General features: G+C 39.4%; 1 protein-coding gene and 1 pseudogene across 6 annotated transcripts in view; both read left to right on the forward strand.

The window, feature by feature from the left end:
- The first annotated feature begins 3385 nt into the window (after positions 1 to 3385).
- On the forward strand, positions 3386 to 4916 carry LOC111542409 (annotated as a pseudogene).
- A 1540-nt stretch (positions 4917 to 6456) lies between these two features.
- Positions 6457 to 26514, forward strand: part of CLDND1 (claudin domain containing 1) — a 28409-nt gene continuing 8351 nt past the window's right edge. Inside the window, exons 1-5 of one of the 6 annotated variants that reach the window (XM_023211742.1) lie at positions 6457 to 6983; positions 8080 to 8389; positions 10797 to 10907; positions 12601 to 12738; positions 12912 to 14329. In XM_023211742.1, coding sequence (XP_023067510.1) covers positions 8098 to 8389; positions 10797 to 10907; positions 12601 to 12738; positions 12912 to 13132 — 762 coding nt within the window. In that variant the 5' untranslated portion in view covers positions 6457 to 6983; positions 8080 to 8097 and the 3' untranslated portion in view covers positions 13133 to 14329. Of the gene's footprint in view, positions 6984 to 7284; positions 7871 to 8079; positions 8390 to 10796; positions 10908 to 12600; positions 12739 to 12911; positions 14330 to 22381; positions 24202 to 26514 lie in introns of those variants that run through there. The other 5 variants (XM_023211767.2, XM_023211727.2, XM_023211733.2 and 2 more) reach the window with 5 other exon arrangements.

Genomic DNA, 26514 nt, shown 5'->3' on the forward strand with positions numbered 1-26514 from the left:
ACTGTAGAGGAAAATATTTGGCTGCACATTCATTCTGTATCCCTTACATTTTTTTTTTTCAAATTTCAAAAGTTGCTGGACTGCTGATGTAAACTATCTCAAATCCAATTTCCTCAGCAAACTATTGAAGTAGTTGTAGATAAAATCGTTTGCTTTACCATATATGGCCACTTTGAAGTATGATATTTAATGGTAGAATGCTACAGTGTGAGAATACCCACCGTCGATCAACAGTGTCTTGGTACCCAAATCAGAAAACAAATTAAATGTTTTAAGCCAAAAACGGACACATAGCATAGTGCCAGTCTTTTAGTACCTCAGAGTGCAATGCTAGCTAGTACAAGACAGAATCCACAATAAAGCTGGTTAAAGTGGGGTTGTAAATAAGCTGGTACAACGGTCAATTTTAGGACTTTGAGTGTTCTTTCAAATAAACATGAAGATACTAACAATAAAATAGACACCTACACATAGATCAAAACTCAAAAGCAACACTGGGTTCCATAAACATACGAAAAGTCAGTGTAAACAGAGTGATGGCAAAAACAAAAAAAATAGAATAAGATGTAAGTATTAGTAACTGAATTAGAGCATATATGCCATTTCTCAGAAAATAACGCTCAACTTTCCTCCCTGACTCCTGGCAGAAATAACTGCTTCTTCCTTTGTATTTCCTAAGAACTTTAAAAATACTGGTTACAAAGTACTTGTCTCATTTCACACTGTTAGTTGTCTTTGTATCTGACCCCGCAGCTGATAATGAGCAACCTGAAGGCAGAGTCCATTAGTTATCTCTGGACTGGCCTCCAGCATACAGAAGTTACCCAACTGAAGTTCTTTTCGGACTCTTAAAAAAGCCATTGTTTTGAATCTGTGAACGTCAGATAGTATTACCCAGATTAGAGTCATCAGGGACACCTGCTAAGCTGTAGATTGCCAAACCCTATTCTAGATGTCTTCAGTCAGAATCACTGGGGAAGAAGTCTAGGACTTTGTATTTAACAAGCATTCAAGGTGATTCTTACACACACTAAAGCACTAAAGTTTAGAATCACTGTTCTAATTCACATAAGTTAATCAACATTATATATTATGTTTTGTTATTATTTTGACTAATTTTTAAAAAAGACTTAAAAGTTACCTCAAAATTTGAAATTTGTGGAAGTCTTTTAGTCTGAATATCACAAAATTTGAAGAATTAATTTAGATTTCTAGGCCCTACTTATTCCATGTTCCAATTCCTGAGTTATGCTCAGAACTGGTTCAGGTGTTAAAGATGAAGACAGAGAAAGGTCTTCTCTACTGAAACGTCTGCTCAAGTGGATCCATTATTATTTGCTGTGGCTTGCAGCCTCTGCTTCACCAGCAGGCTGAAGATTTAATAATAGAGCCACCCTAATTAGGCTTATTGAACTTATGATTCTATTAGTTCGGCCTCTTCCCTGTCAACCACCATATCAGGTGGAGACTCATCAGATTACATGCATATAGCACAGAAGAAAGAAATCCCTGGATACAAAGCCTTTGACTCACACATGCTCTGCTGATATGTCCCAGAATAAATGGCAAAGAACGTGAAGCAACTAATTATTTCTCATTAATCTTATCAAACAGTGTCATTATATATTCATATATTAGATACATTATCTTGTCCATTTCTTACAAGTATCATAAAGTGCAAAGTCAAATGGTTAAGTTTAAGAAAACTGATTATACTGTTTATACTCTAGGAGTTTATTTTTATTTTTAAATTCTCAGTTACTTGGAGAATTTAGTGCTATATAATTTAATACCACATCATGCCAAATTAAGGGGCATGTATTCACTATTAGGAGGGCCCCCACTTAATTTACTGGGTTATTTCCCTTGGTAACTAATACTTAGATAGAAATGATGTTACTATTCTAGGAATATATACTTTAGTTTTCTTCATAATAGTAGATTTAATCTGAATTTAGGTTGTGCATAACAAATTTTATGTTTATTTATGTTGGTGTCCTTGGCATCCAGCAGAGTGTCTGGCAAGCAATAGATAGTCAATAAATGATTGTAGATCTGGGATGAATCATGCTTGAATTCTGAGTTATTTCCGAAGAGTAGGGACTTTTCACAAACTTCTTAGCTTCCATTTTCTATTCAATCCTGGGATTGTCACATCATAAACTAATATGAAGAGCTGTTTCTAAGTTAATGCAGCATTTTTTTTGTCAACTTATGCTAATGTTTTCATTTAGCACATCTTGTTGAATCAGAAGCAACTTGCAAACGAATAAATGTGAAAAATATCACTATCAGGGACTCACATGATGGATAGTGATGAGGACTCCCTCAATGAAGACTCTTAAGTTTATTAATAATTAAATTAATTTATTATATTAGTTTCTTATCTGCAATAAAGATTTTTTTAAAAAGATATTTTTGGGAGGTCCACAATTCATACTCATAACTCTATACTAATAAATGTCAATTAGAAGAAATCAAAAAAGTTTCCTTCTATAATTTTACCTTCATAATTACTGTTAATCTTTGAAATAGCAAGGGCTTTTTTCCGGTATCATTTCTAATCAGAATGCATATAGTCTTCCTCCTTTTCCTTTGCAAACTACAATTGCCACTATCTCTGCTTCTAGTACATTGCCTAGGCTTGAGGTATAGGGTATATAAATTCTGCAGTGAAACTCTAATGCTGTGGATCTATGAAAAACTGTACTTTGTAGTTGCATTATTCTTCTTCCAGTAGAATTACAAACTGTAAAATTTTAGAGTGTAAAGTGTAAAGTGAAATTAATGATCATTAGTACAACTGTTTTACTAATGAGGACCCTGGGGTCCATAAAGGGATCATTAGCCAAAGATCCACTGATAATTTTTAAATAAAGGATAATTTAAACTTAAACTCCGCATTTACATATGGCTCATTCACTGTCTTTCAGAAGCATGGGCATCTAAAAATTATAGTTTTTTTTACTACATGTGGCACTTTACTGGAACTGCTAAAAAAAAAAAAAAAGACATTTTAGATGCATTTTTCTATTTGCCTTGATCTTGATTCTGTTATTGTTCTACAGTGAATGGGTGCAAGGAAATTCAAAGATAGGTACATTTTTAAAAATGGTTTTTGATTGGAACCCAGAATTGTATATATTCCCATTTTCTTCCTTTCTAAAGTTCATAAGGAAAACAAACAGGAAAAAAATTACATGAAAAAACATAATGTAAATATATCTTATAATGTAGATATAACTTTTAATTCCTAAAAATGTGCAATTAAAAATAAAATAATATTAAATGTGTTGGGGAATTTGGTATTGATGGAAATTCTAGTGTGAAGGGTTGTTTCGTAAGTACATGGTAAAAACAAGTTACAACATCTGAGTATCTAGATTTTCAGTTATCGGTTTGATTTTAAATGCGCTATAACTATAATGCCTTCCTGTTGAAACTAGAACCATCTTTAACAAGTTAAGCTAGATGCCTCATTTAACTTTGCTTTTAAACCTAAATTCCATAATCTCCACACGGTTGCACAAAATCATCTTTCATCTTTGTGAAAATATGAGGCTAGCTACCGTTTCTCAAACAGCAGAGTAAGAAGCAGAAGTAGAAATTTAGCTCCATTAATTAATTAAGGATTTATGTTACCTACTCATACAACAAACAAGCATAAACAGAAATTAGGAAACACCAAAGATGCAGCGATAAACCAGAAATACGGTTGTGTGGTTGGTGAAACTGGGTGTAAAGAGGCCGTTCAGGTCCTCTCTCAGGGTGATCGAAACCACAAACACGTAGACACCTCCAGGTTCACACTAGGTTGGTCAGTGAAATGCGTCCTGAATGTTTTCTAGGCATTCTGAAGACTTGAAGGGTGCAAGTATCATCCTCCTTTGCAGGTCTTCCCAGAAATATCCACCTCCTGAGTCATGACGACTTGTGTATGATAGGAACCCAGGCCTGAGAATCTACTGAGCAGGGCTAAATAAGGATGCCCAAAATACTAGCCCTGGCAAATCTTTCCTAGTCATTTGGTGGTCAGTCCAGAGCTTCTCAAACCTGCTGAAGCGAGCAGGAACACCTATCTCTATAAATGGCTTATCTCCATTTAGGGGTAGCCTCTAGGGTTAATCCAGGAGCTTTAAAAGCTGTTTGTCTTTTTCGTCCTTTTTTCCCGGTCGCTGCTCGCTGTCCTGGTCCGCGCCTGCTCCCTGCGTGCCTTTTCGCCATGCCTCCGAAAATTGAGGAAATCAAGGACTTTCTGCTCACAGCCCGACAAAGGATGCCAAATCTGTTAAGATCCAGAAAAATAAGGACAATGTGAAGTTTAAAGTTCGATGCGGCAGATATCTTTATATCCTGGTCACCAGTGACAAAGAGAAGGCACAGAAAGTGAAGCAGTCCCTGTAACCTAGTTTGGCAGTGAAGGAGCTGAAATGAACCAGCCACACTGACTGGAACTGTATTAGAATACAAAAACAAAAACAAAACAAAACAAAAACAAACAAAAAAGCTGTTTTCACTAAGCTTACTCAAATATTGTAGACGTTCAACGAATATTTGCAAATACTAATAATTTAATGATTCTTTCCTAAGCCTCAGGTCCTGTGCTGGGCATTGTATATGTATTTTCTCAATCTTCTCAATGATCATGTGGGATAGATGCTACTGTCAACATCCATATTTTGGAGAAAAGACAACCGAGACTTAAAGAAGGTTAATTCTTCAAAGTCACAAAACGAGTATATTCAAGTGTGCTACCGTGGTAGTCAGTTACTCTAATATCCAAGTTTGCTACCAAGTCAGTTAGTCTCTCTAGTTCCTTTATCTGTAGGCTGAAGTTGTTTCTTCTTTACTCTCCTTTAAACTTCTCTTTTGCCTGGTTTACTGACCACAAGATCTCAGTGGAGAGGTAAATCCGAAAGTAGGGGATTTCTCTCTCTTTTTTTTTTTTTGCGACAGAGTCTTGCTCTGTCGCCCAGGCTGGAGTGCAGTGGCGCGATCTCGGCTCACTGCAAGCTCCACCTCCCGGGTTCAAGCGATTCTCCTGCCTCAGCCTCCCAAATAGCTGGGACTGCAGGCGCCCGCCACCATGCCCAGCTAATTTTTTTGTACTTTTAGTAGATGCGGGTTTTCACCGTGTTAGCCAGGATGGTCTCCATCTCCTGACCTCCTGATCCGCCAGCCTCGGCCTCCCAAAGGGCTGAGATTACAGGCGTGAGCCACCACGTCCGGCGGAAAGTAGGGGATTTCTAATGAAGGCTAATGGATGAAGACATTTCCTGGAGTATAAAGGCATTTATGCGTCTTACTACACACTGACAATTTGCCTGTGCCCCTCCGCCACTTTCTCTAGTTGGTGCCTCTGACAATTTTTTTTTTGATTGTATGCTGTATGTGAAAATCCAGAGTCATGTTAGAATATATTTGGCTACTAGCTTATTATGTGCTGCATATTCTTTCACTCAGGTGAAAGAAATGTAACTATAGATAGAGAAACATATCATGCCTTTAATCTGTCAAAGTGGTAGAAATTTAGTATCAACTTGAAGCTCCCATCTTTCTCCTGTGCTAAATTACAAGGCATTAGGGGACAGAGTGGAGGTTTGAGAGCCCCTCTGGTCCTTGAGTCAGCTTTCTCTGCAGGTTACTGTTGAGAAATCCACCATTTGCTGGTCCCAGGCCACGTTAATAGTTCCACTCATGTTATTGTTAAGATGTCCCTGCTTCCTGTCCATGAATTTCTGTGTTAAACCTGAGGGCTCAGAAACATTGTTGTTTGTGTGCCACACATCACCTGCAATCTCCAATGCTGTCCATGACCTTATCTGCTTGAGTGATGTTCCCCAAATTTCAGTCTTTTTCCTACTATACCCACAATTTTTTATTCATTTTTTGACATATCTGGTATTCTCAGTATTATTAACTTAATATTTTTAAATTAAATGAAAAAAATTTAAAAGGAACAACATTACTGCAATAGAAAACTAGTATCACTTGTCATAAAAAATAGGCAGCTACAAACACACATTTTATGAAACCCAAATAATGGCATTACATTCTTGATGGATACTGTCTGCCAGGTCACATACTTCTTAGCCTAAACTTATGCAATAAAACGAGAAGGACTCTGCTCCAATGGAAGGGATTCTGGGAGAGGGAAATAAAATGGGTCAACGTTTCACAAGTAGAATCCCATTTTTGTTCATTTATACTTAAATCTAGAGGCAGGGTGGTGTGATAGGGAAAGCACAGGCCTAAAAATCAGACCTAAGTTATACAGGTCACGGTCATTGACTAGAGGTGACCGGAAACAGGCTCGCTTTACTTTCTGGACCATTGCTCCTTCCTCCCTAAAATGCAAGAATCCAACAGCCTAGACTTCCCTTCACCGCGCACGGGCTTGCCCTGAGGAGCTGAACTACATCTCCCACAATGCGCCGCGCGCGGCGCCAGCATGCCTATCGCCGCCTCAGACAGCTTTCAGTCTGTCCCTCCTACAACTCCCACAAGGCCCCTCGGCCCCGGGCCGCGGCCCGGCCCGGAGTGGGGGCGGAGGCGGAGGCGCGGGAGTTATGGAGGGGGCGGGCTCTGCAGGGAAGTGCGTCAGAGGAGGCGCGGGGAGAGTAGGGTGCTGTGGTCTGAGCTAGAGGGTGAAGCTGGCGGAGCAGGAGGATGGGCGGTGAGTGAGCGGGACCTGCGTCGCTGGGCGGGGGTCGCGTCGCGGTTCGTTGTTCCCGGCGGTTTGAAGAGGGCCCCTTTCCCGGGCGTGGTCGGGACTGGGCGGGTTCCGAGCCGCGGGTTTGTCCCTGGGCCGAGCCCTCTAGGGCGGGGCCTGGTCGGGTACCGGGGGACTCTGGCTGGGGGCCGCGCACGGCTGCCCCGCCTCAGCCCTGGCCTTCTCCGGCCCCGCCGTGAGGCCCGGGAGGTGACCGCTCCAGGCGTCTGGCTTTGAAGAACCGCCGTTCCCAGTGCTGGGACCCTTTAAGGTCATTTGAGAGCACCAGGATGAAGGGGGGATTTTTAAAAAATGAAAATGCAAATCCAACTTTTTGAGTTATCGTTGTCATTGCCCTTATCTTTCCTGAGTCACTTCCAATTTTCCAAACTCAGCAACCCCAGTTTGCGAGTCTGTTTTCGTGCACCTTTGTAAGGTGTTTGGTGCGGTCACGGTGTATACTTGCCGTGTAGTATTTGGCTCAGCGCGATCCGCCTTGAGTCATTTTACCGCGGCCATTTACTACTGCGGTTGAGCCCCGTCCACGCCTTGGGAGTGTTGATATTTTGAGAGTTTTCTGTCTGGCTGAGGAGGGATCATTTAGTTTTTGCGGACATATGTTGCACTTAGGGTTTAGGGAGAGAGCAAGGTTTCAGTTGAGGAGGTTCAGAAGTATAAGGACTAGGGAGAGTAGACAGGAGTGAAGCATTTGGCAAGGTAAAGAAGCGTGGCTTAGCTTTAATGGATTAGGGAGAGATTGCTATCTAGCATTATTATATGTTATTGTTCTCTTTGCTATTTTATACACCTAGAACAACCTTTCCCTCGGGGTTAACAAACATCTTCAACTCTGTTTTCCGTATGGCTCCTGACTCTTACCTTTGTTTTAGGAGGCTTCCCTCTTCAGAGGAAACTGGGAGAAGCCAATTTCCACTGCTTTTTCCTGTGTCTTTTTAACACTCAAACCCAGAACACTTAATCCTCTGCAGCTCGTGCAAAAATTCAGTCTGTGATTTAAAATGTGTGCACGGTAACACTGCTGACCATGGGCATGTCTGTTGTTTGTATCTGTAATGTGTATGTCCATTTCAGTGTTGTCTGTTTTAGTATGCAGGTGATAGACTAGAGAACAAGACCTCTGTCTCCGTAGCATCCTGGGTATGTGAGCATTCAATAAGTACTTTTATGAGAATGAGTTTTGTTTTAAGCTTAATTAAAAACATGCTTGCTTTCTAAAAAAAATTCTTAATGGTTATATGTACGAAGGGATGGGGAATTGGGTAAAGGGTGCATTTGGAATAATTCAAAATAGTCTTTCTTATTTGTGCTTTAAGACTAACTTTCTTCTTTCTTCAACTTTTAAACAGAGCAGTCTGAATGCCAGAATGGATAACCGTTTTGCTACAGCATTTGTAATTGCTTGTGTGCTTAGCCTCATTTCCACCATCTACATGGCAGCCTCCATTGGCACAGACTTCTGGTATGAATATCGAAGTCCAGTTCAAGAAAATTCCAGTGATTTGAATAAAAGCATCTGGGATGAATTCATTAGTGATGAGGCAGATGAAAAGACTTACAATGATGCACTTTTTCGATACAATGGCACAGTGGGATTGTGGAGACGGTGTATCACCATACCCAAAAACATGCATTGGTATAGCCCACCAGAAAGGACAGGTATTTCTCTTCTTTTAACTTCTCTCTTCTTTACCTGATTAATAATAGGCAAAACGACCTAGTGATTGCCCAGTTACATGTAAGCAGGTTTATTGGTTCTCTCTCTCCTTAAAGAAATAAATCATGTGTATCTTCTCTTTCTACTGCCTTCTGTCCCCAACTTCTTTGCATTACCATGGTACTCATCAATATTGGTTGGATGAGGAACTTTTCTTATCTTGGGAAAGCCATTAAAATTTTTTTTATTTACTCACACATTAAAATACTTTTTATTAATCTAACACATGTCATAGAGAAATAGTTGGAAAAGTACATCGAAAGACTTTAAAAATATTTGGTAACTAGTAAAAGGACTACCATAGAAAATCAACTCAACAAATTGTCCTTTTATGGGTTAGCTGTATTATAATACATAGCTACCATTTACCCCTATGTCTTAGGGGATATAATTTGACCAGCTCTACATTTAAATCTGTGTAATTATGAGACTGTTTTACAGCAATCTTGATGCAGAGTTTGTAGGTTACGAAATTTGTATTACAGAAGTATAAAACAAAACAAAACTAAGTTTTTCAGGTTTATTTTGCAGGCATTCTTATTTAACACTTAAAGATTTTAATTTCCAGTTATTAAAATAGTAGCCTTAGAACTCTTTGTAAGGAACAACGTTAATGACTACTGTTGGCCACTTAGTGGGGAAGCGTTGTATTCAAATCATAGCAGAACAGGCTTGTGTTACCATATATCAAAAGGATGATAATATGTCACTGTATCTGGGAAAAAAAGGAGGTAATTTGGAAGGAAAGGAGAGAAAGTTGGTTAAAATTCATTGTAAAATGTTCAGTTTGACTTGTGAGGTTACAGGAGCACTTGATATTGGAGTGTTACCATTTAGTCATTCGTTAAACAAATAATTTATTGCATGCCTCCATGTTCCAGGGCCTTTTAGCTGGGAGAACATCAGGAAAGAGAACAAAGTCCTTACTCCTGGGGAGCTAGCATTCTGATAAAGGATGACAGGCAATGAACAGAATGTAACAGTATAAACAGAATAAACAATTATTTAGTATGTTAAAAAATGACACGTGCTATGGCAAAATAGAACACAAAAGTGATTTGGAAATATGTGGGAAAAGGAATATTGGTGGTCATAGGTTATGATTTTCAATAGGATACTTAAGGTAGGTCTCATTGAGAAGACACCACTTGAGTTAAAGAATGTAGTTAAAGACTAGACGAGGCCGGGCGCGGTGGCTCAAGCCTGTAATCCCAGCACTTTGGGAGGCTGAGACGGGCGGATCACGAGGTCAGGAGATCGAGACCATCCTGGCTAACACGGTGAAACCCCCTCTCTACTAAAAATACAAAAAAAACTAGCTGGGCGAGGTGGCGGGCGCCTGTAGTCTCAGCTACTAGGGAGGCTGAGGCAGGAGAATGGCGTAAACCCGGGAGGTGGAGCTTGCAGTGAGCTGAGATCTGGCCACTGCACTCCAGTCCAGGCGACAGAGCAAGACTCCGCCTCAAAAAAAAAAAAAAAAAAGACTAGACGAAAGATTTGGCCATATGAGTAAATGGGGAGGAAGTCATTTAGGTTGGAAAGGACATCTACGGCAAAGGCCCTATGGCAGGAGCATGCCTGAAATATTGAAGGACCAGTAAGGAAGCCACTGGGCTGGAATGGAGGGAGAGACGGGAAGTTGGGTATATTGTCAAAGACCTACTTTGGGAGTGAGACTGGGGCAAATCCTGGAGGACTCTAGGTATAATGAGAACTTTGGCGTTGACTCCAAGTACAATGCTGAACCATGCTTTGGTCACCCTGGCTGAGAACAGGCAGCAGACAAAGGTGGAAGCTAGAAGACTATGGTTAGGAGGCTATAGAAGTAATTCAGGTTAGGTGATGGTTATGACTCACACCAGAATGGTAGCACTGAGCAGCAGCTGGATTCTGGACATAGTTTGAAGGAAGAATTCCTGGGATTTCCTGATGGAGTGTAAATGTACAAGAATTCTCTAAAGTTTCTGGTCTGAAGAACTGGAAGGGTGGAGTTGGCATTCCCTGAGATGGGGATATGGTTGGTAAAGCAGGGTTGGATGAGAAGATCAACATTCCTATTTATTTCTGTCTTTGTTCCCTCCCCTTCTTCCTAGGCTTTCTACATAGCTATTCTGCCATTCATTTTACTGCTTCTCCTTTATTTTTCTTCCTTGTGTCTATGTCTTCACTTGCCACTGAGAACCAGTGGCATCCATTGGACATCTATGAAACCTATGTGTCAGTCAGGGCCAGAGAAGTTGCTGACCCCTCTGGAAACGTCCTTTACTTTTTACTTCAGAGAATAATTACTGAAAGAGATTTTTGTTAAATGTTTATAATTAAAACAACAGGCAATTGTTCTTGTTCCAGAGTCATTTGATGTGGTCACAAAATGTGTGAGTTTCACACTAACTGAGCAGTTCATGGAGAAATTTGTTGATCCCGGAAACCACAATAGCGGGATTGATCTACTTAGGACCTGTGAGTATTTGATTTCACCAGGACAGTTGGGGGAACAAAGATAATTTTATTTGTCTCTTTTTGGACTATGTTTTTGGAATAAGATGAGTTAGTAGATTGTGCCAACTTGAAATGAGATCTCTAACAGTATCCAATGAACTCTATTCTGTTGATATTTTAGAAGGTAGATACTTGCTTACCAAACTTCAAATGATCTGAAGTTGACAGGGGCAGCTACTTCATTGGATGATGAGATCTAGACCTTTAAAAGATGTTATTAGTGGGCCCATTTAATAAGAGGAAATTTCGTTGAGATAACTTATAAATTCCTCTACTTGAATTAAACACTTTCCACTGCTTGAGTTCAGATACGTATATGTGAAAAAAGTTGACTGCAAGCTCTAAATGAGTCAGTGAGTTGTCAGGCCTGCCAGAAGTGTTTATCCAGTCTTAGGTGATAGTAACTAAAGGGTAGATGTCAAAAAATATGAAAGTATTTATTAGGAACAGCCTATTCCTTGATAATCAGGCAGTCCATGAAATACTGTCTTCAGATTTGAACCTCAGTTTTCAGGGCTAGAGGGACTTGCCCAGAAGAATGACCATGTTTGTAAGAGAAAAGGGTGAATAAGGTGTAGGTATTCAGTTTTATAAAGAGAATGTGTAGCAAGCAGTTTATTACTAGGAGAGTTTGAAAAAAGTAAGTTTGGAAAACACTTAAGAAGTTCCAGAAAGCAAAACCAGCACCAAAAGGTAAAGTTTGGTGAAGATCGATATGAATGCATTTCTAATAATGAATATTGTCTGAAAATGGAATGGCATGTTTTGTAAGGTCCTCAGGTTTTCTTCCCATGTTGCTGAGGGATTTATGATAATTAAAACTACCTTTAGATTCTCAGCTTTGTGCTTTATGTATATTCTTTCAACAGCCCTATAAGACAGGTCATTTATAATTACCATTAATTTACCTGTTATTACTGCCTTTAGATCCTGTAAAGACCTAGATATTGTTGGTAGGTAGAGTCAGACTGATATTTGTATCAAATCCTGGCTCTACCACTTACTGTGTAATTTTTACAAGTTATTTATGACTCTTGCCTCAGTTTCCTAAATTACAAAATGGAATTAATAATAATATAGTTGTAGCTATGAGGGATTGGATTCAGGATCCCCTGCTAATTCCAAGGTTGCTAAAGTACCTTATATAAAATGGCATAGTATTAGTGTATTAACCTACACAATCCTCCTGAATACTTTAAATCATCTTTAGATTGCTTATAATACCCAACACAGTATCAATGCTATGTAAATAGTTGTTATACTATATATTTGTAAATTTGTATCATTATTTATTTTCTGAATATTTTTAACCCTTGATTAGTTGAATCTGTGGATGCAAAAACCACAGATATGGAGGGCTGACTGTACCTACTTTCTAGGGTTGTTGGGAGGATTAATACAGAAAATGTGTAGACAAACATAGCGTGGAACATAGTGAACCCTCAGTAATTGCTACCTGTTAGTGTCCTTTTACTTTTATCAGGGCAAGATTAGCATCCTTTTGAATGTTGTGCTTTAGAAAAGAGGCCTCAATGTTAAAATACTTTCTCACTTTTTGAGAAAAGATCTAATTAGAATATGAAAGAAATTGCCATTGTGGGGAAAATGGTCTGAAATCATGGTAACATTTCTATTCTTTCTTTTTAAAAATCAGATCTTTGGCGTTGCCAGTTCCTTTTACCTTTTGTGAGTTTAGGTTTGATGTGCTTTGGGGCTTTGATCGGACTTTGTGCCTGCATTTGCCGAAGCTTATATCCCACCATTGCCACCGGCATTCTCCATCTCCTTGCAGGTAGGTTTTGTCATCATAGTTACCTTTTAGCTTCTTCCTGTCTCTTTAGGGACCAAAGAACTATAAATCTTAAATGTTCATGTATTAACTGCCCTGTCTCATTGCCTGAAAAACTCTTTACTGTGCTTTTACCCAGCCACGTTTTGTTTTTGTTTTCTGCATTTTCCCCCAAGGTCTGTGTACTCTGGGCTCAGTAAGTTGTTATGTTGCTGGAATTGAACTACTCCACCAGAAACTAGAGCTCCCTGACAATGTATCCGGTGAATTTGGATGGTCCTTCTGCCTGGCTTGTGTCTCAGCTCCCTTACAGTTCATGGCTTCTGCTCTCTTCATCTGGGCTGCCCACACCAACCGGAAAGAGTACACCTTAATGAAGGCATATCGCGTGGCATGAGCAAGAAACTGCCTGCTTTACAATTGCCATGTTTATTTTTTTAAAATAATACTGATATTTTCCCCACCTCTCAATTGTTTTTAATTTTTATTTTATTTGTGGATATACCATTTTATTATGAAAATCTATTTTATTTATACACATTCACCACTAAATACACACTTAATACCACTAAAATTTATGTGGTTTACTTTAAGTGATGCCATCTTTCAAATAAACTAATCTAGGCATAGACAGAAAGAACTGGATAAAGACTTGACACAAATTTATGAAAGAAAATTGGCAGTAGGAATGTGACCCGAAACAAGTTGTGCTAATGTCTGTTAGACTTTTTGGTAAAACTAAAGCAACTGTATTTGTTCAACTAAAAACTCTATATTAGTTTCTTGGGGAAACCTCTCATCTTTGTCAAAACTTTATGTTCACTTTGCTGTTGTAGATAGCCAGTCAGCTAGCAGTACTAATGCTATTTTCAAAGATTTAAGCTCTGTAAAATTGGGAAATTATCTAAGATCATTTTCCCTAAGCGTTGACACATAGCTTCATCCGAGGTGAGATATGGCAGCTGTTTGTATCTGCACTGTATCTGTCTACCAAAAGTGAAAAATACAGTGTTTACTTGAAATTTTAACTTTGTAACTGCAAGAATTCCAATTCAGCTGGGCGAGGATTAATATTACTATTATTATTTTTAACTCTCCGTAGGATTTTCAGTACTACCAAATTGTTTTGGATTTTTTTACTTCCTCTTCACATACCAGGGTTATTAAAAGTGTGCTTTCTTTTTAACATTATATTACAGTTACAAAGTAAAATTCCCCAACTGCTATTTATTTGTTCCAGCCCAGTACCATAAAGAACGTTTCACCATAATGACCCCTCCAGAGCTGGGAAACCTACCACAAGATCTAAAGTTTTGGCTGTCGATTAACCTCCAACTATGGTCTTTATTTCTTGTGGTAATATGATGTGCCTTTCCTTGCCTAAATCCCTTCCTGGTGTGTATCAACATTATTTAAATGTCTTCTAATTCAGTCATTTTTTTTTATGTCTGTAAACATTGAACTTTTAAAAAATCTTATTTATTTATTCCACTACTGTAGCAATTGACAGATTAAAAAAGTAACTTCATAATTTCTTACCATAACCTCAATGTCTTTTTTAAAAAATAAAATTGAAAATGAAAAGAGACTCAAAGAATTGTATGTAGAGTCTGAATTGATTTAAATCTCAACACTTTAGGATAAAGAAGTAGAGGGAATCTCTGGTTGACTGTGGAAAGTGCATCTTGCTGTACAGCGCTGTCATGTCCTGTGTTTGGGTCTCTTGTTTTATCTTCTGGAAAATGTGGGAACCCCTTCCCCCTATTAGAAATAAGAAAATCTTTATCTTTTATTTTTCAGAATTTTAAACTATGTTCTCAAAAATAGTTTTGTTATCTCTACATGTCATACTTAATGTGGCTAGTTTTCTGTAAAGTCATTTAGTGGCGGTGGATGTTTGTGTTCTATAGTAAATAACCAAGTCAGCTTCTGACTTAGAACAAAGCCAGCATTACTCAGTAGCCAATTATTGCCTGTGAAATGGCTGGTTACTCAGGTTTCTATCTAATCTTAATTCTTGAAGATTCATTACCCTTCAGTCCCTTCTGTGGAAGGTGGAAAAGGGAGAAGCTAAGTGAACAAACAAAACACCTTTGGGAATGGGATAAGAAGATTTTTGGCAGCATGACATTTTTGTATTGGTTGGTTATTTTAAACTATGTCCCTGCTTCTTACTACCCCAGAGTTACATGGGAAGCTAGCACCGTAACACCTGGTGCTGCGTATGTGTTGTAGTTGGTATTTTTAGCATGTTGCAGGGTAGCTGAGATTATCTTTCCTGCAAAGACTTTTTTCTTCGGAATATGTAGGGCTGCATTGTTTCATTTAATGTGAAACTGATTCTAATCAGGTTGTACCCTATGAAACTGCTCATATTCAAGCATTTTTGATCAACCTAATAGATAAAATCTGGCAAAGCAGATCCTATTAAATTTAATCTTTGAAAGCAACTCCGAAGTAAAAAATTAATTTTCAGATTTTTCAGAACGAAAATGTTTTTTTTTGAGACGGAGTTTCGGCTCTTGTTGCCCAGGCTGGAGTGCAGTGGTGCGATCTCGGCTCACCACAACCTCTGCCTCCTGGGTTCAAGCGATTCTCCTGCCTCAGCCTCCCGAGTAGCTGGGATTACAGGCATGCACCACCATGCCCAGCTAATTTTGTATTTTTAGTAGAGATGGAGTTTCTCCATGTTGGTCAGGCTGGCCTTGAACTCCCGACCTCAGGTGATCCGCCCGCCTTGGCATCCCAAAGTGCTGGGATTACAGGCATGAGCCACCGTGCCCGGCCTCAGCATGAATTTTGTGGCAATTTAAGAAATGTGTTTTAAGACCTTAATTCTAAAGCTCCTAACTAAATGATGTGGGTAAATATCCTCTATGATTTTTAGCATAAGACTCATTTCAATATTTATTAAGTATAGCCATAAAACACTAGAATTTGGTACAACAACAACAAAAAGGAATTCCAGAAGAATTTATTTGTTCAGATAACACTTAAGTGTGCCTTCTGTCTGCATCATATTACACTAGGATTTCAAATTCATAATGTAATGGGAATGTGTTAAAATTTTATCTGCTGTAGTTGTGTGTGTGTGTGTGCGCGTGCACATGCACACGTGCATTAAGGATAGGGTTGACAGTCACTCCTCGGTGAACTGATTTAGTCATATGATTTGAGAAGAATGAGATGACCACAAATCTTATCAATTTAGTTTGTTTTTCCATTCCAGAAACATCACCAAATTGCAGACTAGCACAGTTAAAACCTATAGACCCTGTCATGTTCAATTGACTGTAACATAGATCAGGTCATTTTAATGTAAAATTTCACCAAAAATGGAAACGTGTTAACCTAATTTTGCCCATTGCAAAACTTTCTTTTTTGTGAAATGGAGCCTCACTCTGTCACGCAGGTTGGAGGGCAGTGGCCCAGTCTTGGCTCACTGCAACCTTCACCTCCCAGGTTCAAGGGATTCTCCTGCCTCAGTCTATGGAGTAGCTGGGATTACAGGTGTGTGCCACCATGCCCCGCTAGCTTTTGTATTTTTAGTAGAGATGGGGTTTCACCATGTTGGCCAGACTGGTCTCAAACTCCTAACTTCAAGTGGCTCATCCACCGTGGCCTCCCAAAGTGCTGGAATTACAGGCGTGAGCCACTGCATGCAGCCTGATTGCAAAACTTTCTCGAATTCTCTAGCAGCTAAAAGAGCAGTTAATGGGCACAGCTCTGAAGATGCAAATTGTTATTCCACAGGCTTAATGCAGCTGTGTCCTGGCATAGATGGGTGGAGGCTTTTGTCCTCCTTTCAGCACTCTTCTCAAAGGGAATAATGATTCATACCTTGAAAAGCAAGGAATAAACAAGGAAACTAAATTATTTTGCTATTGCTCATCAGGTGTTCTTATACTCCGTAGTAATAAGATATGCTTTTCCCTGGGGCCAAATTATATGCCATCATCCTGCCAATTCATAATGTGAAAATGCTCAATTGTAAAAAGAATAACAGAATTATTATTTGCCCTATAGAAGAAGTTACCATATAGTCATTACATTCTCTTCAGTGCCAGAATTTCTATTACTAGCATTACATGTATACAAATATATGTTATTTGACATATAAACATTTACATACTTTCAGCAAACTTTTATAAAAGCAAGATCCAGTTTATATTTGTATATTTGCAAAGGTTTAGAGATGTGAAATGAGATTTTTTTTTTTTTTTTTCTACTGTACACCTTTTAAAATAGCTGAGTTACTAAGTAATGTGTCATCTTTACTGGTCCAGTGTTAGTGTCTCAGTATGTGAGCTTTACCTCACCTGTCCTGCAGCCTTTCAGCCCCTCCCAGCCTTTTGTTCGTTTTTTTCCGCCCTTAGCTTGTATTGTCATTGTATGTTCACAAGCATCTTTGGTTCTCTTGCTCCCACAATTTCCCATGACACCTTCCTTCACAATCCTTAGCCCTATCTTCATAGACTGTGCTATCCAGTTTTCTTAATCTTCAGATATCAAGGATGGCTGTTCAGAACTACCAAGTTGATTCTATAAAAAAATTACGCTGTATGACTTCAACTGCTTTATAATTGTAAGCATCTCTATTGATCTTTTAACACCCTGCCACACATTTTCCAAGTCTCTACAAATGTTAGTTTTTGGAAACCTTTATTCTTCCTGCTTAACTTCCATGGAAGGAGTTTATGCTTTCTCTTAGAAGGGAATACTGGAGTCAACTCTTGTAGTATCTCTAAGCCTTATTTGCTTCTCTCTATAAAAGAAGAATGTATTATCTGGTTGGAGAGATTGCTGGGATCAGGACATCCACAGGAGCAGCATGGCATATGGTGGTTAAGTATTTAGCTTGGGAGACAGAATACGAACTTTGTAATCCCAGGTCTGTCTCTTGTCTCTCAGCCTTTTTCCAAGCACCACTTTTCCCATCTGTGAAATGCTGTGATTATCATGTGTCTCTTAGAGTTGTGATAAGGATTATGCAAATTGCTTAGTATAGTCACTCAAAAACTGCTAGTTATGACTGGCTGCATTATGAGGCACTGGGGTTGCCAAGCCTATAAAGTGGTGGCTCTTAGTCTAGGCTGCACATTGGAATTTCCTGGAGAACTTAAATGTTTTCGTTCCAGAGAATCTGATTTAGTTGGCCTGGGCTATGGTCAAGTCATTGCAATTTTTAAAAACTTTCCAAGTGATTCCAGTGGGCAGCTACGTTTGAAAGCTATGTTTAAAAGCAAGAAATAGGATTCTGTCTCTCCTAGGCAGATTATGAAAGAGATAGTGGGCTGTGGAGTAAACAGACCTGGCTCAGTGTCTGCCTTCTAAAAGCCGTTTGTCTACTGTGCTTTTCACACTCTTCTGTTGACTGGCTCTTTGTGACAGGTCCCAATCCATCACACCACTGATCGCTGGAGATGTGTATGAAGAGTCTTCCCTGCAGATCCAGTGCACCCCTGGTTCTCAGGTTCAGATTTGGTGGGATGTAATAGGAAGCCTTGTTTGTTTTGGCTTCAAGTCCAAATTATTTTCTCTAATGAGGTACTTTCAGGGACCCTGTAATTTGAGGTCATTAGGCCTCTGTAAAGAAAGCGAATATTCTGATCCCTGTCTGCTTCATTGTGTTCATACTCTTGATTAGAACTAGGAAGGAAAGAGACATGCATGAGTGATTGATGTTAACTTCTACCCAAGCTAGAAATTCTGAGGATGAACATATAATAGCATTGTCTATAAAATGGGATATTATCTGCCTCAGTAGGTTTTTGTGATGGTTAAATAAGAAGGCATATGTGTAAGTGGTTAGAACAGCTCTGGAAACATAAGAGCTCAAAAAGTGTTTGGTACTGTTATTTGGAGATTAATGCAGTGCACGGGAAGGAGGCAGCCTTTGCTTGCCCTGTGTGGTGCAGCTCTAGGGCATGCAGGACTCTGATGTGTTGTGGTTTACCACAAGGCTACACTCCAATGGGGATTAGAACTGGGGCTTGTGTTACATTATTGGAGAAGTCTTCTGTTTCCAGTAAAGTTTTGTTTCAAAACAGAAAGAGCTTCATTACATGGGCTTTTTAGCCATACAAGCCTCTCAAGGTGGAAGAAGTTTTACTTTTAAAACTCACATTTTAATCTTTTTTTTTCAAGTAGGATGGCAGTGGGGTGGAACTTTTGGCCTTTCAATGATTGTGCTATTGGTAAATCAAGATAAATGTATCAAAAGCCTTTCTGTTAGTCCATTTGTGATTCTGTAACAGAACACATGAGACTGGGTAATTTATAAATAATAGAAATTTATTTTTTATGATTCAGGAGGCTGGAAAGTCCAAGGTGCCAGCAGATTTGGCAATTCTGATTCCAAGACAACACTTTGCATGCTTCATGCTTCAGAGGGGAGGAAAACTGTTCCTCACATGGGAGAAAAGTAGAAGGGCAAAGAGGGTGAGAGAGGGCCAAACTGTACCAATTCCATCCATGGCGGTGGAGCCCTCATGGCCTCATCACCTCTCAAAGGTCCCACCTCCTAATAGTATTACAATGGCAATTGAATTTTGACATGTGTTTTGGAAGGAGCAAACTTTCAAACCATAGCACTGTCTTTGTGTTGTTTAAAATTGAACTCAGGTCCATTGAGGGAAGTGGAAGAACTCGGATTCCTGTGGCTTGTTTGCAGGCTCCTGAAATCAGCCTCTACCACATGCAATCCAATTAGATTTGGGTGGTTCATTTTAAGTTCTGAGGTTGGAAGTAGATTTCAGGGATCCACACTATGGTTCCACTGCTGAGTAATGGTGGGTATTATTCATGAGCACTTAACAAGATGCCAAGTGACACTTGTTACCATGGACTTAAAGGAGGATTCAAAGATATGAAAGATAAGACATTATCTAAAAAATTCTAGAGAGAGTTCCAACACTTGACACTAAAATACCCTTGTAATGGTTAATATTAAGTGTCAACTTGATTGGATTGAAGGATGCAAAGTGTTGTTCCTGGGTGTGTCTGTGAGGGTGTTGCCAAAGGAGATTAACACTGGAGTCAGTGGACTGGAAAAGGCAGACTCACCCTCAGTCTGGGTGGGCACAATATAATCAGCTACCAGGACAGTCAGAATAAAAAGCAGGCAGAAGAATGTGGAAAGACTAGACCGACTGAGTCTTCTGGCTTCCATCTTTCTCTCGTGTTGGGTGCTTCCTGTCCTTGAACATCAGACTCCAAGTTCTCTGGCTTTGGGACTCTTGGACCTTTGACCACCGACAGAAAGCTGCACTGTGGGCCTCCCTACTTTTAAGGTTTTGGGACTCGGACTGCCTTCCTTGCTCCTCAGCTTGCAGACAGCCTACTGGGGGACCTCACCCTGTGACCATGTGGGTCAATACTTAATAAACTCCCCTTTACAGAAACATCTATCCTATTAGTTCTGTCCCTCTAGAAAACCCTGACTGATACAGCCCTCAAGGACTAATTTAGAGCAGCAGTACCCAATTTATCACCCTAAACTTTCACCCCAGGCCTTGCACCCTCCACCTAAAACTCCCCAACCCCCAGGCATTTCAAATAAGATGTCTGGGGGAAGGAAAGGGAGGGAAAGGCCTTGAGCCTTTGAGTGGGGAGTGCTGTGGCCTCTCCCTCTTCACCACAGAAAGTTAGGTGTAGACTCCCTCCTATGCGCTAGACACTATTCTAAGTGAACAAGTAGAGCTGCTCTGTAATTAATTCCTGACTTTAACATCCACAGAACTACTCTGGATTTAAACCGATCTGTTTGCAATTCCAATTCTTTTTACTAGTTGAGAAACTTTGGGCAAGTTCTATCATTCTTTAGTTCTCAGTAGAATAATAATGCCTATTTTTCATGTTAACTGTGAGGCGTATAAGGTAATATATGTAAAGTGCTTAGCATGGAGTCTGGTACATTTTAAGCTTTCAATAAATGGTAACCGTTATTAATCTTCAGATGATTTCAAATCTCCAACCCTGCCTTCTCTTCTAAACTCGAAGTCCAAGTTCCTAAGTGCCTTCAAGACAGCTCCATTTGAATATTTTCATGATACCTAAAATGTAATATGTTTAAATTTACACTCATCTGTCTTTTCGTAGCTGCACCAATTCTCATTTGTTTTACATGTTTTCCCATCAAGTAGATTTTTAATGTTGACATAATCTTTGACTCCTTCTGTTCCCTGGCCCTCTATATCCAATTAGTTATCAAGATTTTTTGATTCTATTTCACTAATGCCTATCTCACTGAAATTCTGTGTAGTCACCTTAGTTCAGGTTCCTTCCTGGATGATGACAGTAGACTCTCTGCTGGTCTCCTTGCCACTAACTAGCTCACCTGAAACCCATTTTACACATCCTGCCAACCTAATTTGCTAAAACATAGATGTTATCCCATCAACCTTTTACCCCAAAACCTTTAATAACTCTCTCCTGCTTAGAAAAACAATCTAGAATAAAGGCTAGATTTTGTCTAACATCAAAGCTGTAACATTATCTAGCTTGCATCTTTGGATCTTTTTCTCTGATTCCTTTCCTTATACTTTAGTCACAGTGATTGTTACTTATACCCAGTTTGGACTTTCTTATATCTGTGATTCATCTTATACTGTCTTTATTTATGGAATGCTATTCTCCACATACTCAAATCTTGATCTATACCACTTCACTGCAGTTCCAGTTGCAAAAATCATGATCACTTCTTTACCAACTGAAATAACTGAAGACTCGTCTCAAATGTCTTGGTCTTCTGAATCCCTGTAGCATTCTGAGTAACCCCCTTCTTGCTGCTTTTGCCACTTTCTACTTTTTGTATAACAGTGCTTGTTGTGCATATCAACCTTCCTACTGGAACTTATTGCCTATTTAATCTTTGTATCCCTCCAACATCTTCCACATTGCCTTGCAAAGAATAGTCCCTCAATAAATGAGAGAGCGGCTTCTGAGTTATAATCCTTGACATTATCAGAAAGCTGCATTGTAAAATATATACATGAAACTAGATTAACTAGGGAAGAATTAGAATTGATAGACAAGAGCTCAAATTAAACACCTTGAAGAGACTAGGCTATGCAATGGGTCCTTCAAGGTAATTTTGAGATTTACATCTCCCCTACTTCTTGCCCTGGAGCTGGAAGAAGAAGAGAGTTTGGTTGTTTGTCTATTGTGATATCACATTCACAATTTTACCCAATCACATATGCTTTTGTGATTTTTGTTCACTTTATATAAAGTGCTTATACTAGAAAATGTTTAAAGATTTTTGATGACATAGTTAGAAGATAAAAAGTCAAAGCTGACCACTGTTGGCAAAGTTTGATGAAATAAATGTATCCTAATCTGTATTTAAACTATGAAGTAAAATGCTACAATGAAATCAGAGTATTGTTAGTTACAAGTTTAAGAGATGAGTGGAGGGGAACATAAATACTTTAACAAATCTCAAAATGAAGATGGCTCTTATTTCAAATACACATTCATCAAAAGATAACTTTTCATCAAGAGGAAACTTTACCATACATTTCTAATCTGTCCTGGTTACCCCCAAATCTGCCGAATATTATGCAATCTGTCTTGATTACTATGGTGGTGCTTATCTTGATTAAAAGTAGATTCTTAACAAGCAATAATTTATTTTTTTCCACAGGAAATTACTCAGATTCTTGGCTCCGTGAATAATGTTAACGATCTTCTACATTATCCTTGATAATTACTCATTTCTCAGTAATCTTTAAATTTCATCCCATGACTCTAAGGATAGCTTCCAAGCTCTTTAAATGGCCTTAAAACTCATTGGCAATTTCTATACTTCAGACACACTGAATTTTTAGTTTTTCCATTGGGCCATGACTATGGTAGTTTAAAAACATGGCCTTAAAATCCTTTGATCAGTCTTGCATTAAGATTCCCATCCCCTTGAATGTAGGCTGGCTTGTGATGGTTTTGACCAATAGAATGTTCCTGAAATGACACTCTTCTCATGAGGTCATAAAGATCATGGGTCCTTAAACCAGTTCTGGAACACTCAGTCTTAGAACACTCCTGCTCCAAACCCAGATACCATGCTGTGAAGTCCAGGCCACGTGGAGGGGTCCTGTGTAGATGCTCCAGCTGAAATCCCAAGCTAAGCTCCCAGCTGATAGCCAACAGCATTTCCAGCCATGTGCGGGAGCCATCCTGGATGTCCAGCCTTAACGAGCCTTCAGAGGACTTCAGCTACAGCTATTATCTTACTACATCCTTGTGAGACTCTAATAAAGAACCAACTAGATGAGCCCAATCAACCTATAGAACTGATAGAAATGAAATGAATTGTTGTTTTACGCTGTTATGTTTTGGGGTCATTTGTTATGCAGCCACAGTATCTGCAACAATGCCATTTCCTACCACAGGCTTTCTCATGGTTTTTTTCCCCCATTTTTCTGAATAGCTTTTTCTGACCTTTACGGTCCTGCGTCCCACTCCTTTTACCCAGGTAACTCTTATTTTTCAGATCAAAACTTAATATTTGCTACTTCAGTCAAGTTTCCCTAATTATCTATTTTGGGTTAGTTCTCTTACATTTCATCGCACTGTGAAGTTCTTGAATGTGGTAGTTTATTGACTGCAGTGGACAGTTAAGTCCAAATATAAGAGTGATTCCACTTGCTACTGCTCCTTTGAGACTCTGTAGATCCATTTTTTTTATACTGCCATAAAATCTAAGGTAGGGTTTTTAGTCATTTAATAATTAATTAGCCAGGCATGGTGGTTCATGCCTATAATTCCAGTTCTTTGGGAGGCTGAGATGAAAGAATGGCTGAGGCCAGGAGTTTAAGACCAGCCTGGCCTTTGTCTCTACAAAAAATTAATGAAGTAAGGTAGAGAAACACTAAAAAGTCAGTCTAATAATCACACTCTAGTTCAATTAGGGAGGTGTAAAAACTCACTATTCAATGTTAAAACTCTTCTCTCCCTTAGCTTCGGTTTGCCTGTCGTTGGGAGGCTCACAGTAGGGGAGGAGGCTTTCTCAGCCTCTTCTCTCTGTCTTCAGTCACTGACTGTTTCTGATCTCTCTATGGTCAAACCAGTGGAAGAGTAGATTAGGGCAAAGTATATTTCCATTGTGGCTGGTACTGTTGTCATCTGAACCTGGAGCCATGGAGAGCCCATGCATAATGCCGGCTCTTTCTCTTTTTAGAGCCATTCTGTGAGTTTCTCAGGGACTTTATGCAGATCTTCAGACTGCAGCTTTGCTAACATGTAAAATCAATATCTGTCCTTCAGCGGGCTGCCCCTCAATCCTATTCCTGGCAGGCTGGTTCCCCTCTGTTGGGACCACACTGAAGAATTCTCTTTGGATCTGGGCACAATGGCTTACGCCTGTAATCCCAGCATTTTGGGAGGCTGAGGCAGGAGGATCACTTGAGGCCAGAAGTTTAAGACCAGCCTGAGCAACATGGCAAGACTTTGTCTCTACAAAAAATTAAAAAAATAGGCATGGTGGCACATGCCTGTTGCCCTGCTACTGGGGAGGCTGAGGCAGGAGGATCGCTTGAGCCCAAAATTTGAGGCTGCAGTGAGCTATGATCTTAGCCTGGGTGACAGAGTGAGATCTTGTCTCTAAAAACTTTTTTAAAAAGAGAAGTTCTCTTTCATTAGGGCCCCAGGCCAGCTCCTTCTCTTAGGAAGACTTTTAACCCACAGGAATCATGAAGGATTAATGGATATCTGGACAGTGGGAGTGCTGGTCTCTCTCAACTCACCTTGGGGTCTCACTATTTCAGGGCTGTCTAATCAAGCCCTTTCACCTTTGGACCCCCTCAAAGGGGAGTCATATGTTCTTCTATGGGTTTCCAAAACTCCAGGGGACATTTATCAAACTCTCTGAGTAAAGACCCTCTCAATTGGGTAAGTAGAGTGAGTGGGGACAAGCTTCCTCATTGCAGTGGGTGGGACTAGACTACCCACTGGAAAGCCCGCAAGTCTTTCTAGAGAATGTCTGTGTCTGAATTCTCCAAATTCTGATTAATTCCCAAGACTCATAGATAGTTGAGGGGGATAATGAATCAAAGATCACAAGACAGGGTTTTAAACCACTCTCTGAAAATCCTGCACAGGAGTTGGTGTCTTAATTTGGAATGTGGAGCTTCTGATAAAACTAAATTGAGATGTCAGGAGAAATTGCACATAAATCTTAAACATTTATTAATGATTTTAGTTTAACATCTTCCTCCCAAGACTTCTATAAGACCCATGACAGAAGAAATCTTGACTGACTTTACTCATAGTGTGTGGTGTATTTTAAAAATGCTCAGTATTTATTGAATGATGGATGAATAAATAAATATATTTAGATTATGCCACTGGCATTTCGTTGTCTATAAACTAATTATTTGGTTATCCATAATACACATATTTCAAATGTAAAAGTACATAGTCATACTCATAATTATTACATTTTGAGCTTCATTGTTTTCTATCAGTCCTTAAACAAATAAGTTACTTTGTTGGTGTATATTTTCTCAAGGAGAGTAATCAATCTTTCTATCTCAAAAATAGTAATTTCGCTTTAAATAAGGGTGATGTATTTAAATATGAAGTTAAATAGAAGAAAAAATTGAGAAGGGAAGTATTGTGAAGGATAAGGTTCTACTAGGTTTACTATTGGTCAATTATATTAAATGTGCTATAAATATCCTACACCATTTTATTTTGTTTTTTAATAGCCTGCATTAGATACATTTCTATGAGCAGGGATTGTGCCTATGTAATTCTTTTTACTGTGTGTGTAGCCCTTTATCATTACCCAAGCGATATGATTTGGCTGTGTCCCCACTCAATTCTCGTCTTGAATTGTAACTCCCACAATTCCCACGTGTTGTGGGAGGAACCCCATGGCAGGTGATAGAATCATGGGGGCAGGTCTTTCCTGCACTGTTCTCGTGATAGTGAATGAGTCTCACCAAATCTGATGGTTTTAAAAATGGGAGTTTCCCTGCACAAACTCTCTCTGGCTGCTGCCATCGCCATATAAGAAGTGCCTTTCACCTTCCGCCATGATTGTGAGGCCTCCCCAGTCATGTGGTACTGTTAAGTCCATTAAAGGTCTTTCTTTTGTAAATTGCCCAGTCTCGCCTATGTCTTTATCAGCAGAGTGAAAACGGACTAATACACCATGTTAAGAGGAACTAATTCAATACATACTTTGCTGGGATGAAAGAAGACATGCTTTACAGGAGGGGATGAGGAGGCAAGGAAGAGCAGCAGCAAAGGAGAACAGCCATCAGATTGCTGAGGAAATTATACCAGATTTCATCCCTTTGGTGCTCATTGCATGCCTCTCTGCAAGAATTCTCACCATGATACATTTCAGTCTTACTTTGTGTGTGTGTGTGTGACAGTATGAGACTGAGAGTGCTCAGGTAATGGGGTTTTTGGAGAGTCACACTCCTAGTTCAGTTGACATAAAACTAAGAATAGAACTTGTATGAGGGTCCTCCTCCCACCCACTTTTAGAACTGCCTCTTCCTGTGAACCCAGCTGCCCCCAGTCTTCCAGGAACCTCAGTTTGGGACATTATCTTGTCTTGATCTCTGAGAATTAATGACTTCCTTGATATGTGCCTCATTTATCTGGGCTGTTTCTTGTTGAAGAGCAAGCAATATAGATTAATTGATGTGTGCTACTGAGACAATGAGTCACAACTCCCAAAGTTTTTGCCATTTTGACACTTGAACTTTCAAGACCTTAGTCCTACTTTTTTGCTTCTTGTCTTTCATGCTTCCTTTTTTTTTTTCA

Source organism: Piliocolobus tephrosceles, chromosome 2 (assembly GCF_002776525.5).
Source record: "Piliocolobus tephrosceles isolate RC106 chromosome 2, ASM277652v3, whole genome shotgun sequence".
Classification (NCBI taxonomy): domain Eukaryota; kingdom Metazoa; phylum Chordata; class Mammalia; order Primates; family Cercopithecidae; genus Piliocolobus; species Piliocolobus tephrosceles.